This window comes from Aspergillus costaricaensis, assembly GCF_003184835.1.
Source record: "Aspergillus costaricaensis CBS 115574 unplaced genomic scaffold BO79scaffold_1, whole genome shotgun sequence".
Classification (NCBI taxonomy): domain Eukaryota; kingdom Fungi; phylum Ascomycota; class Eurotiomycetes; order Eurotiales; family Aspergillaceae; genus Aspergillus; species Aspergillus costaricensis.
This window is the reverse complement of record NW_020291801.1, coordinates 2,250,767-2,265,293: the sequence shown is the minus strand read 5'-3', so window position 1 is coordinate 2,265,293 and position 14,527 is coordinate 2,250,767. Positions and strand designations below refer to the sequence as shown.

The 14,527-nt window shown below is 51.2% G+C and overlaps 7 protein-coding genes across 7 annotated transcripts; 6 read left to right on the top strand and 1 right to left on the bottom strand.

Moving 5' to 3' along the window:
* The first annotated feature begins 113 nt into the window (after positions 1–113).
* On the top strand, positions 114–5,852 carry BO79DRAFT_163870 (histidine kinase-like ATPase domain-containing protein). The gene is made up of 3 exons (XM_025679163.1): positions 114–544; positions 605–5,626; positions 5,697–5,852. Exons 1-3 carry the CDS (start codon positions 417–419, stop codon positions 5,779–5,781), a joined length of 5,235 nt encoding a protein of 1,744 aa, XP_025545593.1. The 5' UTR covers positions 114–416; the 3' UTR covers positions 5,782–5,852.
* A 254-nt stretch (positions 5,853–6,106) lies between these two features.
* Positions 6,107–7,224, top strand: med6 (mediator complex subunit MED6; the record flags this gene model as incomplete). The annotated part of the gene is made up of 3 exons (XM_025679162.1): positions 6,107–6,207; positions 6,271–6,632; positions 6,709–7,224. Exons 1-3 carry the CDS (start codon positions 6,114–6,116, stop codon positions 7,222–7,224), a joined length of 972 nt encoding a protein of 323 aa, XP_025545592.1. The 5' UTR covers positions 6,107–6,113.
* A 330-nt stretch (positions 7,225–7,554) lies between these two features.
* Positions 7,555–8,707, top strand: BO79DRAFT_185622 (LOG family protein; the record flags this gene model as incomplete). Its single annotated transcript, XM_025680412.1, has 2 exons — positions 7,555–7,817; positions 7,966–8,707. The coding sequence occupies exons 1-2, from the start codon at positions 7,774–7,776 to the stop codon at positions 8,705–8,707; spliced, it is 786 nt and encodes a 261-aa protein (XP_025545591.1). The 5' UTR covers positions 7,555–7,773.
* Positions 8,708–8,798: 91 nt separating this feature from the next.
* Positions 8,799–9,975, bottom strand: pre5 (proteasome core particle subunit alpha 6). Its single transcript, XM_025680411.1, has 3 exons — positions 9,775–9,975; positions 9,576–9,687; positions 8,799–9,506 (listed from the first exon to the last, which is right to left on the bottom strand). Exons 1-3 carry the CDS (start codon positions 9,810–9,812, stop codon positions 8,868–8,870), a joined length of 789 nt encoding a protein of 262 aa, XP_025545590.1. The 5' UTR covers positions 9,813–9,975; the 3' UTR covers positions 8,799–8,867.
* A 139-nt stretch (positions 9,976–10,114) lies between these two features.
* On the top strand, positions 10,115–11,198 carry BO79DRAFT_234382 (Vps55 family protein). The gene is made up of 3 exons (XM_025684366.1): positions 10,115–10,359; positions 10,440–10,653; positions 10,806–11,198. The coding sequence occupies exons 1-3, from the start codon at positions 10,321–10,323 to the stop codon at positions 10,937–10,939; spliced, it is 387 nt and encodes a 128-aa protein (XP_025545589.1). The 5' UTR covers positions 10,115–10,320; the 3' UTR covers positions 10,940–11,198.
* Positions 11,199–11,342: 144 nt separating this feature from the next.
* BO79DRAFT_163856 (uncharacterized protein) lies at positions 11,343–12,953 on the top strand. The gene is made up of 3 exons (XM_025679161.1): positions 11,343–11,376; positions 11,440–11,511; positions 11,565–12,953. Exons 2-3 carry the CDS (start codon positions 11,460–11,462, stop codon positions 12,881–12,883), a joined length of 1,371 nt encoding a protein of 456 aa, XP_025545588.1. The 5' UTR covers positions 11,343–11,376; positions 11,440–11,459; the 3' UTR covers positions 12,884–12,953.
* Positions 12,954–13,220: 267 nt separating this feature from the next.
* BO79DRAFT_163851 (UPF0220 family protein) lies at positions 13,221–14,411 on the top strand. The gene is made up of 4 exons (XM_025679160.1): positions 13,221–13,408; positions 13,471–13,731; positions 13,844–13,941; positions 14,017–14,411. Exons 1-4 carry the CDS (start codon positions 13,310–13,312, stop codon positions 14,078–14,080), a joined length of 522 nt encoding a protein of 173 aa, XP_025545587.1. The 5' UTR covers positions 13,221–13,309; the 3' UTR covers positions 14,081–14,411.
* Positions 14,412–14,527: the final 116 nt, after the last annotated feature.

The following is a 14,527-nucleotide window of genomic DNA, read 5'->3' as shown; positions in this document are numbered from 1 at the left end:
TGTCACGGGGGGGCCCTGATGACATAAGCGTTGCATATCTGATAAGCCCGATAACTTTAACTCCGCGCTGTCTCCGGCCAGTCACTTACCATCGCCTCTGCCTCCGTTATTCTCTTGCACTTTCTCTCGGCCTCTTCTCTCGAGTATTCGCGGTCTTTATCTCCCTTAGCAGGCCTACCTCTTCTGCGCTCTTTCATATTACTGCACGTTTGATCTTTTGGTCTTTTGGTTTGTGAGCGATAAATTCTATCTATAGACCACACTCTGTTGTCTAGGTTACAGTGTTATCGAACACCGCCGCCCGTTGACCGACCGCATCCTCGAAAGACCCATGTCTTAGATTTCACAACTGCTAGTCTGCTTGTCACGGAGTATCTGGGGAGCGAGGGTTTAGAAGAATTTCCTCAACTATAATCATGGCACAGAAGATCGATTTTAACGCCCTCAGGGCGCGTACTATGGGATCAGGGAACGATGAGGAAGCGGTCACAGTTGACACACGGGGTTTGATTTCCAAAGTCCTTGCGCGCTACTCTGGGAAATGGTACGTCTGTATCCGGGGCATCTGATACTATAGCGGCGATTACTAAAGCGGGATACATAGGACCGTTTTACGAGAGATGATACAGAATGCAGCTGATGCTAACGCCACGAAAGTAACGATCAAGTTCGAAACGCTACCGTCTACGACGGTCCCGCTACCTCCAGCTGCCGACGAGAGCACTTTAATCAAGCACACTATATCTAATCATACTCTCAAGCGTCTTCTGATATCGAACAATGGCCTACCCTTTAGTGAGAAGGATTGGGCAAGGCTAAAGCGCATTGCTGATGGCAACCCGGATGAGACCAAAATTGGCGCATTCGGAGTCGGCTTCTACAGTGTATTCGATGACTGCGAAGAGCCCTTCGTGTCATCTGGGAAGGAGGCCATGGCCTTCTATTGGAAAGGGAACGCTCTCTTTACTCGTCGGTTACAGCTGGATGAAGACGCCAATCCGGAGACTACATTCGTTCTAGATTACCGCAATGATACGTCACCGATCCCCTCATTGATGCAATTATGTCAGTTTCTGTCCAGCAGCCTTACATTCGTAAGTCTGGAGGGTATAGAACTATGGTTGGACGACTGGAATCTCTTGCGACTCACGAAGAAGACTGCCCCAAGCGTCAATCTCAGCATTCCGAGGGATATTGAAACTAAAACACCGCAAGGCCTGATGAAAATTCAGAATGTCACTCGAGAGGTTGCTCAGGTTGATGCTTCGTGGATGCGTGTCATCGAGTGGAACCCTAATGCCAGCATCTTTCGGGAGGGACTCAGAGATACTACGGGTTCTTTGCGTACCTTCTTCTCCAAGCTCACAGGCCAGAGTGCCCCCGAAAAGCCAGCGAGACCCGAACAACAGGATAATTCCACTGACTCCGGAGAGATGACCAAGACCTTAACCGCCTCGGTCTTCCTACATATAAACACCGCCAGCCTCCAAGCTTCCGTCAGCCAGTCTTTAAGTAGCGAACTCGAACGAGCTACGCGAAAACCTCCCCCTAAGCGATCCACCATCGCCATTCTGACCCCCTCATACGATACTACCTTAGCTTCTGGTGCTTCTGGCCTACAGTCAGAGGTCCTCTCCTCCATTCTACCTTCCAAGGGTGGCAGGGTCTTCATAGGTTTTCCAACCCATCAAACAACGGGTCTCAATGCCCATATCTCTGCTCCTTCCGTCATTCCTACAGTGGAGCGCGAAAGTATTGATCTCAATACTCGCTACATTAGCAAGTGGAATTTGGAGATGTTGAGGGCCGCCGGAATTGTTTGCCGGATCGCCTGGACTGCCGAAATGGCGTCCATCAAAGCTAGGATATCATCTGGGAAGGAGTCCTCGAAATCCATGAAGGTACGGAAGGATGATATAGCAGGTGTTCTTCCAGAAGCCATCCACACTGCAAAGCAGTTCGTATTCCGTGAATCAACGCCATCATCACTTCTTGGGCAAACCATCGAAGACGCATTCTGGACGTGTAACAAGAGTGCATCCATTGAGGTTCTTTCAACATGCGGTGTTATCCAGAGCCATCAGGTACGCCTTGCCCCGAAGGATCTCAGCTTCATGGATTCGATACCAGTCCTGCCTGATGAGTTCTATTCGGGTGCGAGGGAGTTCGTCAAGAAACTGACGGATTTCGGTTTGGTTACCGATATTACGGTCTCCGACATCAAACAGGAACTTGAAATCACCACACTACGGTCCAGCCAGGCTGCTGAATTCCTTCCTTGGTTAGGTCAAAGGGCTGCCTCGGGCCAGCTTGATCTATACTCCATCCAAAGCTTGCTGAGTGTAGCAGTGGCAAATGAAGAGGACGAGAGCAGCCCCCAGAATAGATTGATTGTTTTCGGAAGCATCGACAGTTATCTAAGCCCTCAGAAGATACCCGTCAATTTGCCTGTTCCCCCCACTGTGGCGCCTTTCAAATTTACTAAGTCTCTAGGGAAGCAGGAGTTGGAGGCTTTAGGCTGGACGGAGCTTCAGATAGTTCCGTGGGTGCGTTGGCTAGTCTGCAATTCTGCTAACCGAAATCTCCTGCCCTTGGATCAGGATATCACGAAGAGTCCCTCGTTCTCTGCTCAGGTCTTGCCGGTTCTTTCGAAGCAATGGGAGTATCTAAGCCAGACAGCGAAACAATCAGTGATCACTCAGTTACAAGCACATACTGTGATACCGACTAAACTAGGGATGAAGATGCCTCCCGAGACCTATTTCTCTTCTGTCCGCTTGTTTGATGACCTTCCCGTCATACACGGCCTAAATGGAGTTAAAGAGAAATTTCTGGCAGCGCTTGGCGTTCGTAAGACTGTCGAACTCGGTGTCATCTTCGAGCGTCTTCTCGATACCACGGAAGCACCCGATGGTCCTAACAATAACCAGAGGAAATGGAGTCACGTCGACTTGATACGATATCTAGCTTCCGTGCGCGATGATATTCCTGCGAATGATATCAAACGACTCAAAAATACCAGCTTATGCACTGCCGAACACAGTGACGGCAGTGGAAATGGTGATCTTAAAGCAGCGAATCGCAAGCGCTATAAGATATTTGAGTTGTTCGAACCGAAGGACTCGCTCAGGGCACTGGGTTTGCCTATCATTGAATGGCCAGGTCGGTATCAGCCCAGTAGCAACGAAGGAAGGTTTCTGTCAATGTTGGGACTCAGAAGTTTCCCGTCAGCGTCTGAGCTTATCCAAATCATGGCTAGGGCAGCCGCGGATGGTAATTGGGTTCTCCATACAAAAGCGATGTCATACTACATCGCCGAGTTTCATACGAGTGGCTATGCGATGTTCGACTGCGGTACAGTGGCTGTTCCGTTCTTGCCCGTCGAAGGATCGCAGGGTTTGACTGTTCCGAGTAAGTGCTTCACTGATGATGGTGCCACCTTGTTTGGGTTCGCAATTCTTCGCACGGATCTGCATCCACATGCTTCCAAGTTTGGGGTTAAACAACATCCCGCACTGAGCGAATGCATTGATTGCCTCATGCGTCAGCCACCGTCCACGAAGCGTGACGCAAGGGTCGTATTCAAGTATCTAGCCGGGCGGGTGTCAGAACTGAGTGGGCGGGATATAGATCGTGTTGGCGGTGCGCAGGTAGTCCCCGTCTCGAATACGCAGGATGAGATGGAAAAGAAAGTTGTGCGTCGTGTAGCACCCAGACTTTGTTATCTTGGTGACGGTGAGGATTACAAAGACATTTTCGATTTCGTCGACTTTGGTCAAGAGGCGAACCTTTTTCTCATGGCCGTCGGATCCAAACGTGAGCCCACTAAGGTGGAGATTGCACGCATGCTTGTAAAAGAACCAGCAAGGATATCAGCCTCTTTCCAAAGTGCTGACAAATATCTTAAACTGCTGAGGACACTTGCCGAGCATGTCTCAACCTTGAAGAAGGACCGCGAACTGTTTCAGGAAATGAAGAGGTCGGCCTTCCTGCTCGCAAGCAGGGATATCACTTCCCTGGCACAGGAGCAAGCTGCCAAGGATGATCACCTGTCTGACGATGAGGAGGAAGATCAAAGCATTAAGGAATGGACTTTGACTGTTGCGAAGGACGCAGTCGTGGTGGATGATTTCCAGAGCTTCAATCTTTTCAAGGAGCATATACTCGCAGCGCCTCAGGAAGAAATGCTAGAGAACTTCTATCAGTCTCTGGGGGCTCAACCGCTGAGCAGCCTTGTCGAAGAGCGTGCTCACTGGGGCGCTGTAGCTGCTGACCAACGTCCAGCCGCCAAGTTGCAAAAGCTGATCAGTGAACGCTCGCGGCTGTTCTTACATGACCAGTCTCCTGATCTGATCCGGCATGATGTGCGGTGGCTAGAGAAGCATTTGCAAGTGCAGGTGGTGCATTCCATCTCCCTAACTCGCTCTCTCAAGGGTCGTCGGATATCCCACACGCAAAAACGAAGCGCAATCATCACTCAACAGGGAAGAGACTGGCTCTTGTGGATCTGCCCGGGCAAGTATGATCTTTACGAGATCAGCCAGGCTCTGGTCCACCTAATCCTTGTTCGGCCGAAGCTCCATTCAACCCTTACCTTGGAGATGCTGCTAAAGACTGATCTGCTGGAACTCAAGGCTCGCGGGTACAACGTGGAGCGTATCCTTAAACAAAAGGCACACGAAGCCAGGATGGCAGAGGACAGGCGGCAGAAGCAGTTGGAAGAAGAGCGTCAACGTCTGCAAGAGAGAGAAGCTGCGTGGGCCAAGGAACAAGCTCAGATACAAGCACAACCTCATCAAGTTCAAGACGAGCGAGAGCAGTTAATGCCGGGAGACTTCCCTGACTCGCCGTCGGGCAAGAACAGCACCCGTGACATCCAGCCGGACACACCTGACCAAACCCAAGATCGCCGACCACGCGGGTTCTTCGCCAACCTCTCCAAGCGGTTTGGGCTCGAGGGCAATCGATCGCCCTTCAATGCTGTCAACGGAGAGTCATCTCAGCCCTCCCGCTCTGAATCCTCAGAGACTGCCACCCCTCCCCCGCCTTACTCTGCTGAAGATCCTCAGCAGAAGACTCGCTCGGAAGCTCCTGTCACTGTCAATTCACCCCATCGACTTCAGTCGGAGCTGCTCTCCGCCATCCAGGCGTGTCGGCCCCATGGATCTTCTGATGTTTATAGCCGGCCTGAGACGAACCAGATCACCGAGAAGAAGTCCTACTGTGACGAAAAGCCCAGTCATGATCTAGAGTTTGTCGCGACACTTGCCTGTGGGATTCACGTATTGTTTGTGAAGAACCTCCCGGATCGCAGTCAATTCTTAGCCAAGAATAGCGTCGGCATTAATGTCTTTGCTTCGATGTTAATGGATTGTGCTGGGGTATTCTCGCTCCGGTCAGACATCCTCAGTATCTTCTATGATCCTGGGGGCAAAACGATCGCCTTTAACCGGGCGGGCAGTGTATTCTGCAATTACTTCTACTTCCAACAGCTTCACGAGAAGCAACTGCTTGCAAACCCGACTGCCGACCGAGCGGATGCACTTGTATACTGGTGGGTGATCCTATGCCACGAACTGGCCCATAACCTGGTGGGAGACCATAGCTCTGCCCACAGTTACTATACGTAAGTTTGCTCCCGCAATAGCCTCGTTTCTTTTAGTTGCTCTTGATAACATGGCTTACAATGTTTCCAGCGAAAGCTTTGTTGCGCAATATTTCCCCAAGATAACAGCCAAGCTCGCGAGCGCAGGTAGAGCTGCTCCAGAACCGAGTGGCTAGTCCAGCAACGTGTTCGGTTTTGGATAGGATTTATTGTATATCAATCTAATTACAGACGGCCAGGCGCCGACATGTACATATTACGAGACAGCTAGTCGCTCTAATCTCTCATCAAATCTCTCTCAGTGTGTACTCTGTAGTGTCCCAACCGTTCCATTCGGGCTATAGCCAGTGATGCAAACCGGACAAACACCGGTATTACCTCCGCGGAGAGATGCGCGGGCCTTCGATCTTCTTGATCTCTCCAGAGCTCCCAATTCAGCTGCGTCATCTCTACTGTAGCAATCTCTGCCGATTTTCAAAGCGAGAAACACTTTTCAGACGGCGATCTCATGGCGGGCACACCCGATGCCTCCATGGAGGAAATCCTCTGGCGGTCCCCGCCCCACGTCCAGATGATGGGAGGATACCTCCACTCCAACAACAGTACGAAATTCAGAACCCATTAACGACTAAAACGGCCTACTAATACTCTTAATGTGTGCGCAGTTCTTTTCTACTTTGCAGAGTCGCCATTCTTTGACCCAACATCCAACAACGCCTCACTTGCCATCCAAGCAAACTACAATGAAGCTTTCCGGCACTTTGTCGAGACGCGCGAGGCCTTCGAGGGCCGGTTAAAGACTATGCAGGGCTTGGAATTCGTGGTTTCATATGATCCCATCCAGGCAGCAGCACAACCTGATGGTCGATTTGCGCACGAGCCGTCAAACATTTGGGTGATTCGCAAGCAAAACCGGCGCAAGAGGACCGGCCTGGAAGATGAGGTGGTAGTTTTATCAACGTACTTTATCGTCGGAGACTGCATCTACATGGCCCCCTCGGTTGCGAGTGTTGTGGGGAATCGCATCGTACGTCAATCCTTTCCTGTGACTTTGCTTCCAAGACATTTTCTAGTGCTGATGCTAACTCCGACTTCTTGCGCAGCTGTCCGCAGTTACGTCTCTCACCAGCTTGCTAAAGACAGCATCTACACTACCTACCTTCACCCCGTCCCACGGCCATACCTACATGCCGCCTGCGCTCAAACAAGCCGATGCAAGTCAACCTGGCACGCAGTCGCAGCAGAGCAAGGAGAACACCCCATTACCGGACGCCGATGCAGCTGGCAAGGCCTCGCTCGTTGGCTCTTCACAGGTTGTCGGCACTGGTTCGAGCCTGCAAGACACACGAACACTCGCAGAGTCATTCAACCTGCTCCGAAGGTATGGGGAGGAGTTTATGGACGAGCATCCGTTGGTGGGAGAGCCGGGATCGTTCATCCTATCCCGTGTCAATGACACAGACCGAACATCAGCAGCGAAACCACCAGCCCCTGCCGCGAAGGTTGGAACGCCGCAGGTCCGGGTTGATACGCCAGGGAAGGTATCAGAGAAGGGGGCGACGCCATCGGGATCAGAGGAGAATAAGATGCGGAAGAAGAAAACTAAGGTTGGCAGTTGAAGTGGAAGGAAAGAATAATGATACCCTAATGATCATGAGAGCAGGATTCTCTCATCCCGATTCCTTTTAGACCTGGATAGCTAGATCTCCTAACCAATCTACAGGTGCAGCTGGCTATTGCCATCAGCTCCTTACTTTTTCCAGCTTATCTCTATAGACCTTTTTCTATAACCAAGCAAGGACAGCAAAGCAACCCCGCACGGCCACCCAATCCAATCCCAGTGACAATCAAGTATCTCTGACTCATATAACATCCTCATCGCAAACTCTCCTTTTACTCGCATTCTATTAAAATCCAGCTGAGATTTCCATCCCCATCATGACTACAACCGCCACTTTATTCCCCAATGTTTTGTGCAGTCTGTCCGCATTCGGATCCAGAACCGCAGCTTCAAGAAATCGGTTACATCACTGCACCGACATCTTAAACCGTTGAGCTCGGGGCAAAACCCCCATTGAACTTCTCCTCTTCATTCTGAAAAAGCGACAAGAGCGAGCGTTGTGCCTTCTTCATCAGTAGCAAGTAATTTCAACAAATTCAACGACGTCATGAGCTTCGTGAACGGGACTAAGCCCGCAGTGGTCTGCGTATTGTAAGTCACCAATATATCATCATATCAATTTATATAGTGTTTCGTCCGCCTCGCCCCGCATTCATACTTATACTTAAAATCCACACCATCACCACCACGCACCACGCACCAACATAATAATCTACGAAACTAACCAACCTAATAACAGCTGCGGCTCCGTCTCCGGCACCAACCCACGCCACATGGAAGCCGCACGCCAACTAGCGCACGAATTCCACAAGAACAACATCCACCTGGTGTACGGCGGCGGCACAGCAGGTCTAATGGGCACGATAGCCCGCGAGCTGGTCAAACTCTCCGGCCCGCAAGCCGTGCACGGTGTGATTCCGCGCGCATTAGTAAAGGTAGAACCGGGGTATGACAATGCAACAGAGCATCCCGCAGGCACAGACTCAAATGCAGGAGTCCAGCAAGCGCGGTCCGGCAAGGACGCGGAGAGAATCATCCCAGCCGCTAGTACTACTACCACTACCAATGGCACTACTGCGAAGACAAAGGAGTCTATGTTTAAGGAATCCGAGTACGGGACGACCACGATCGTGGCGGATATGCATGCGCGAAAGCGGCTTATGGCGACGAAGGTGCAGGAGGGAGGGCCTGGGAGTGGGTTTGTGGCGTTGGCGGGGGGGTTCGGGACGATTGAGGAGGTGATGGAGATGACGACATGGAATCAGTTGGGGATTCATGGGGCTGGGGTGGTGGTGGTTAATGTGGATGGGTATTGGGATGGGGTGTTGGCGTGGGTGAGGAAGGCCGTGCAGGAGGGGTATATTGGGGAGGAGAATGGGGGGATTCTCGTCGAGGTGAATGATGTTAAGGATGTTTGGCCAAGGTTGAAGGGATATAGGGTTAGTAATGGGAGGATGAGGTTGAATTGGGGGGAGGAATAGGTGATATATAAATCCGTAGTTAGTAGCAAGGTTAGTTGTAGATGTGGCTAAGCCGAGTCAGGGTAGTTTATATATAAATGGTATCAGGTGTGGGAAACGTGATATTATTCCGGAATCGTGACTATCAAATCAATGATGTATCTGTTGCATCTTGCTGCTCCTATGAATCAACCTCCATTGTCTCCTCTTCTTTCGTCTCGCCCGCATCCGCCTGCTCCAGTGCCTCCAGCAGGGGCACCAGCTGCTGCCCCTCGTACAGCTTGAAGCTCTCGATCTTCCCCGAGGCACCGTCGCCCGCAAGTCCTACCACACCCACAGATGTGTTGTCCACCGTCAGCTCCTTGTCCTGAGACAGGGATTCCTTAAGTGCCCGCAGGCCGTGCGTGATGAGCTCATCGCGCGACGTGGACTCCAGCTTGTCCAAGTTCCGCTCCAGGTAGGTCCGAGCCATTTGGGAGCGGGCTCCGATGGCGCATGCCACCATCTCGTGGGTCATACCGGAGGGTTGGAATTCGAAGAGGTGCGGGCCGGAGTCGTCGACACCGGCGACAAGCAGACCGACACCGTAGGGGCGCTTGCCGTAATGTTGAGTGTTCGTTTGGGCGCGGTCGCCGATCTGACTGACAATGCGGTCGACGGGGAGCGGGCGGCCGTAGGTCATGCGGGAGCTGAGGGACTGCTGCTTCATGAAGTTGGAGAGCACCCGAGCGTCCGATGCCAGACCGGCGATGGCGATGCCCATGTGGGAGTCGACTTCGATGATCTTCTTCTGGTACGAGGAGAGCTCTTCGGCATTACGCTGGAGATTTTCCTGTCAGCTGGATGTGCCCCAAGAGAAAAGAGCCAGGAGATAAGTGGGATGTCGAACCTTGAGGCCGACCAGCACGGCATGTGTCTTGTTGACGAGTCCCACCACGACGGAACCTTGCTTCACGGCTTCTTGTGCATATTCGACTTGGAAGATCCGGCCTTGCGGAGAGCTGTAAAGAGCTTTGTTAGTAATCTGAAAATACTAGGGAAGACAAAGCTTTGTTCTGGTGGATGAGGGAGCTTGGGGAGGTCCATACAAGGTGACCGCATCGTTGTCGTAGTTGTTTCTGAACATGGCGGAAGTTTGGGTAGAGAGACTCGGAAGGGGGGTGAATAGGGGTCTCTGTCAGTTCAATGGAAGAGACCAGAAAGTATATTGAGTCTCAACGGGGGGATTAGAGGAATCAAGGCGATGAAGTAGGGAGCAGGAGTGGATGGGAGAGAGATATGGAGCTGGAGGGCAGGCAGAGAAGCACTGACGCGGTAGTACTGAGAGTAACTCATGCTTAAGGCTAAGCTCTCACTGCTTGGCTGTCCCGCTGCCTCAGGCCGCCCGCCCCATCATCCACTTCCGCTGCACGTCACTGCCTTCCATCCATTCATTCCATTCCAATCTCCTGCTTCATCCAGGCTCTGGCCGTCCTCGGTTTGTGGTGATCCTCTTGTCGCCATTCCGTCTTAATACCCATGCTATTTTGACTCTGCTATCTTTCCCACAAGCTTTACCAGTCAAGCTTCGTTGGTGCGAAGCTCCTCTCACTTCTGCCTGTTGTCCTGGACCTGAACAGTCCTACTCCGCAATCATGACCGCCGGACTCAAGACGATCATTGCCCTCTCCTTTGTATGTCTTCTTGGGAGCTAGAATGAAGCTTCTTTACTTCTGCTGCTTTGGGACTCCTGCTAATTGTAATCCCGGCATAGGTTCTCGCCATTGGCTTCCTGCTTGTTATCCTGTCATCGGCGCTCTGGCACAACTTCCTCCCACTGGTCGTCGTTGCGACTTACGTGGTTGCTCCCCTGCCCAACTGGATCTGCTCGCGATGCGCAAACCCCGATGACTTTATGGACAGCTCTGGCAATGCTGCTGCTGACTTTGGTCGTTTCCTGACGGGCTTCCTGGTGCTGATGGGTATTGGTGAGTGGATTTCTCGGATAGGCGGGCCAGGTCGGCGGTCGCATTCATCCCTACCATTGAAAGCGACTGCAGACTGTGCTGCGACTGGAGATATATGCCCTTGTTTCTTTTTGACTCTGTCGATCTACGGCTGACCATAATTGCTTCACTAGCCCTCCCCGCCGTTCTTGCGCACAGCGGCGCTATCGAGATCCCCGCCATGGTCATGTCCATCATTGGCGGTCTGTTGATCTACGGAACCATCATCAGTTTCTCCATGTTCTTCAGGGAACAGGAAGACTTTTAAATTGCCATGCGCACCGATATCTGCAAGACCAGATTTCGCATTGGATACCCGCTCGCAGATTGTTGATCGACCTTTTGAAGCAAGCCGCCTTCCATGTTCTTGACCAATGCACCTTTATGAGACATCGTTTTGATTTGACGTATGCTAGGCGTACTGATGTGCTTTTTGATGCCCCGGGAGTCGCTGTTGATTTTACTCTCGTTGTTCAATGATACGATTGATGTACTATAGCCAGTACGAGGTTATATAGAAACTCTGCCAGTGCAGTGTGATACATTCCTTTATCCAGATGCATAAACCCATACCTCCATCTCCTACACTTTATCTTTGGAGATGCCGATGTCTTCCGCTCTGCCGCTCTGTAATTGTGCCTAGATACCGGTCACGTGGGGGCGCGCCGCCTTGGGCGCGTCGTGTAAAATTACCCGCGCCGACTGGTGAGTGAACATCCAACAATGATCTGATAACATCATCACAAGTACGAGTAATATGTGAACGAGTGATCCCTCGTCCTTCTAACATGAATGTATGGTCCGGCACAATATCGCTGGATGGAGGCACACAACTCCAAGGTGAGCCCCGCCAATCACCTGGCTACATTCGCCCTATTCATCACCAAAGCTAGGCCTACAATTAATTGACCGGTCGTCAAACTGGCAATCCGACATTGGCAGAGACTCCACGCTCAGTCTTCGCTGTTTCGTTAACCCGTCCCTCATACCACTCTATGCGCGATGTGGTCCCAACCTCGAACTCCACACAAATAGCCTGCAGACCTCGCAATGGCTGAAGGACAAGCTGACGGGCACTATCTGGTTGGAAGATGATGATTTGGATCGGATCCAGACCCTACAATGCCCAATTGGGCTGCTCGTGGGGATTGACAATGATGGGCGGACAAAGCCCTCTGAAACCAACACGACCGATCTCCTGATACATGGGATGTTGTCCATGACGACTTCCTATGAACGACCGCCCACCCCGCCTGTCTCTTCACCGGAGCTAGACCACCAGCCGTCCCATGTTGTTAGGCAAGAACTGAGAATATACGCCACTCCGATCTCTGCACATCTCATTGCCAAAACTCAGTCTCTCCCATCTCCACAAGATACCGATGGCCACGGCCGATCCCCTCAGTTCCTTCCGGACATTCGCTCGCCCAGCCCCAAGCGCAGACGTGTAGCAACGCTCTTTGAATCAGTGGCGCAGCATCATAAAAGGGTACGGCAGAAGGGAGGTGAGGCTGTATCGCAATTAATGGCGCGATCACTTTCCCAGTCGTCCCAGCAATTGCAAGGTCTTCGGGTCAAACGAGAGTCAGAGGAGCCTTCTCTTCCTCAGTTGGACCGGATCGCCTTACAACGGTCCCGGTCTGTATCTATCGGGGCGAATCTCAACTCCAAACTTCTGGAAGCTCGGTCGGAGCAGTCACGGCCTAGCAGCAGACGGGGCTACGTGCGCGAACTGAACTCACGGCGAGGCACGCCAAACTTCTTTGTGGAGTCATCATTACGAAAGGAAAGAGAACTGTCCCCGGAATTGCCATCTGAAGGGAAACTTGAGTCTCCAGCTGCGCCCAAGGATGCAGAAACCATCATTTCCGAGAACAAAAACACGATAACACGGACGATCCTGACCTGCATGCGGCTTTATGGCTTCAACCGTGCTACAGCGCGCTCCGCGAGCTCGAGCAGGCCGCAAACCGGGACCGGTAGCCACGATATGGCCCCTGCAAATGGGGAGGATATTTCCAACACCGATGAAGATGAATTCAAGGCCATGTACCATGCGACCTATCGCGCATCGACCTTTGCACTGCGGAAGTATCTGAAAGAGCCGTCTCCAGGCGAAGACGGCTCGCCGAATAAGCCACCACTGTTGGAGAAGGGGAGGGCAATGACGTACATCGATGAGTTTTTGAAACTGTTTTGTGAGGAGAATTGAGTCTGTCTGGCACAGATAACGAGTGATGAGTTACGAAGTATATAGCATAGCGATATTATTTGAAGCCAGGAAACTATCAATGTTTACCTAAGGTGTATACCGCCTCGTCGCAGCATGGTATACATGCCACGATCAAAGGAATAATCATACCTACTACCTTATTGAAATTCAATTTTAGCATGTAGGATACAACGAAAAACACTGCATGACAGATTCCTCTTCTCACACTGAGTTGTAGATATCTACTAGATAGCATAGGTCGGGCAGGTGATTTTCCGGCCCCGGCACTGCATCATCGCCGGCTTCCCCGAACAGCTCCAACCAACCCGCCGATCCAGCCATACGGTGATACCATCTTCAGTGCTGGCACACATCCCATCTCCCGGAATCGCATCTCACACATACTAATAATATACCCATATCACAATGGACGTCTCCAACAACCGTCTTTTCCGCTGGTCTAAACCAGAATGGCTTAACAACTCCGCCGTGCGCAACGCAGGCGTCTACACCTCCGGCGCACTGGTAAGCAAGCTCCCATCGTCACCACCACCATCAAACAACACAACCCACTCACATGGCAATAGTTCTCCCTGGGTTTCTTCTTCCTCATCGACGCCGCCGCTTTCTCCCACAGCGCCCGCAACGGCTCCTTCGTGCACGTCAAGTTCGTCGACTGGATTCCCGGTATCTGCTCCGCGCTCGGAATGCTTGTTATCAATTCGATTGAGAAGTCGCGTCTTCATGCCGATAGCTTCAGTTATAGTGGGAGTGGGGTTGCGTGGAAGGCGAGGTTTGTGCTGTTCTTGGGATTTGCGTTGCTCGCGGGTGGTCTGGCAGGCAGTGTGGTTAGTATTTACCTGCATACCTACCCTACCTTGTTGCTCTATTATATGTTGTTTGGGGTATTGGGGTTGCTGGAGTGGAGTGGAGTGGCTAGGCTAACTGATGGGAATATAGACGGTCATGGTACTTAAGTACCTGATCCAGGGATATCCCCTTCCGACACTTTACTTTGGTATTGCGAACGTTATTGCGAATGGACTGGTTATGCTGAGGTGTGTATTCTGCCATATGTCTTTTCTTTGTTCGCAGTGCAGGAACAGATTTGCTAATGAACTCTGCGATTGCAGCACCATCGTCCTATGGATCTCCCAGAATATAGAAGACGACTACACCTACAACCTTGCTCTGTGATGGATGGATACAACATATGAGATGAAATGAGCTATGGTTATCAGGTGTTCAGTCGTGGTACCTGTTCTTCTGTCGACTGATTGATTTATTGGCTGGTATGAGACGAAAGTGATACTTACTACTACTACTCCGCGACGTATTATTGTATTATGAATGTGCGCTTCTTTTGTGGTCGGTCTTTACTATTACTTCTCGTTCCTTGATGGAATCATGGAGTTCAGTTACTCTTTACGAGGGTTGTCGTGTTGTTGTATAAAGCAATGTCCGCATTGTGTGGTCTGCATCTGTTTTTGTTTGGTTATTAGGTAGTTCTTCCTTCTTTTAGCATGCTTGCTATAAATTATGATTATGGATTCCTCTTTGCGGATTGGAGTTTTCCTGTAGTTCATTGAGGGTAGAATGACGTTCCTTTGCGAAATAGGCATCCATATAATCACTGCCGGTGTT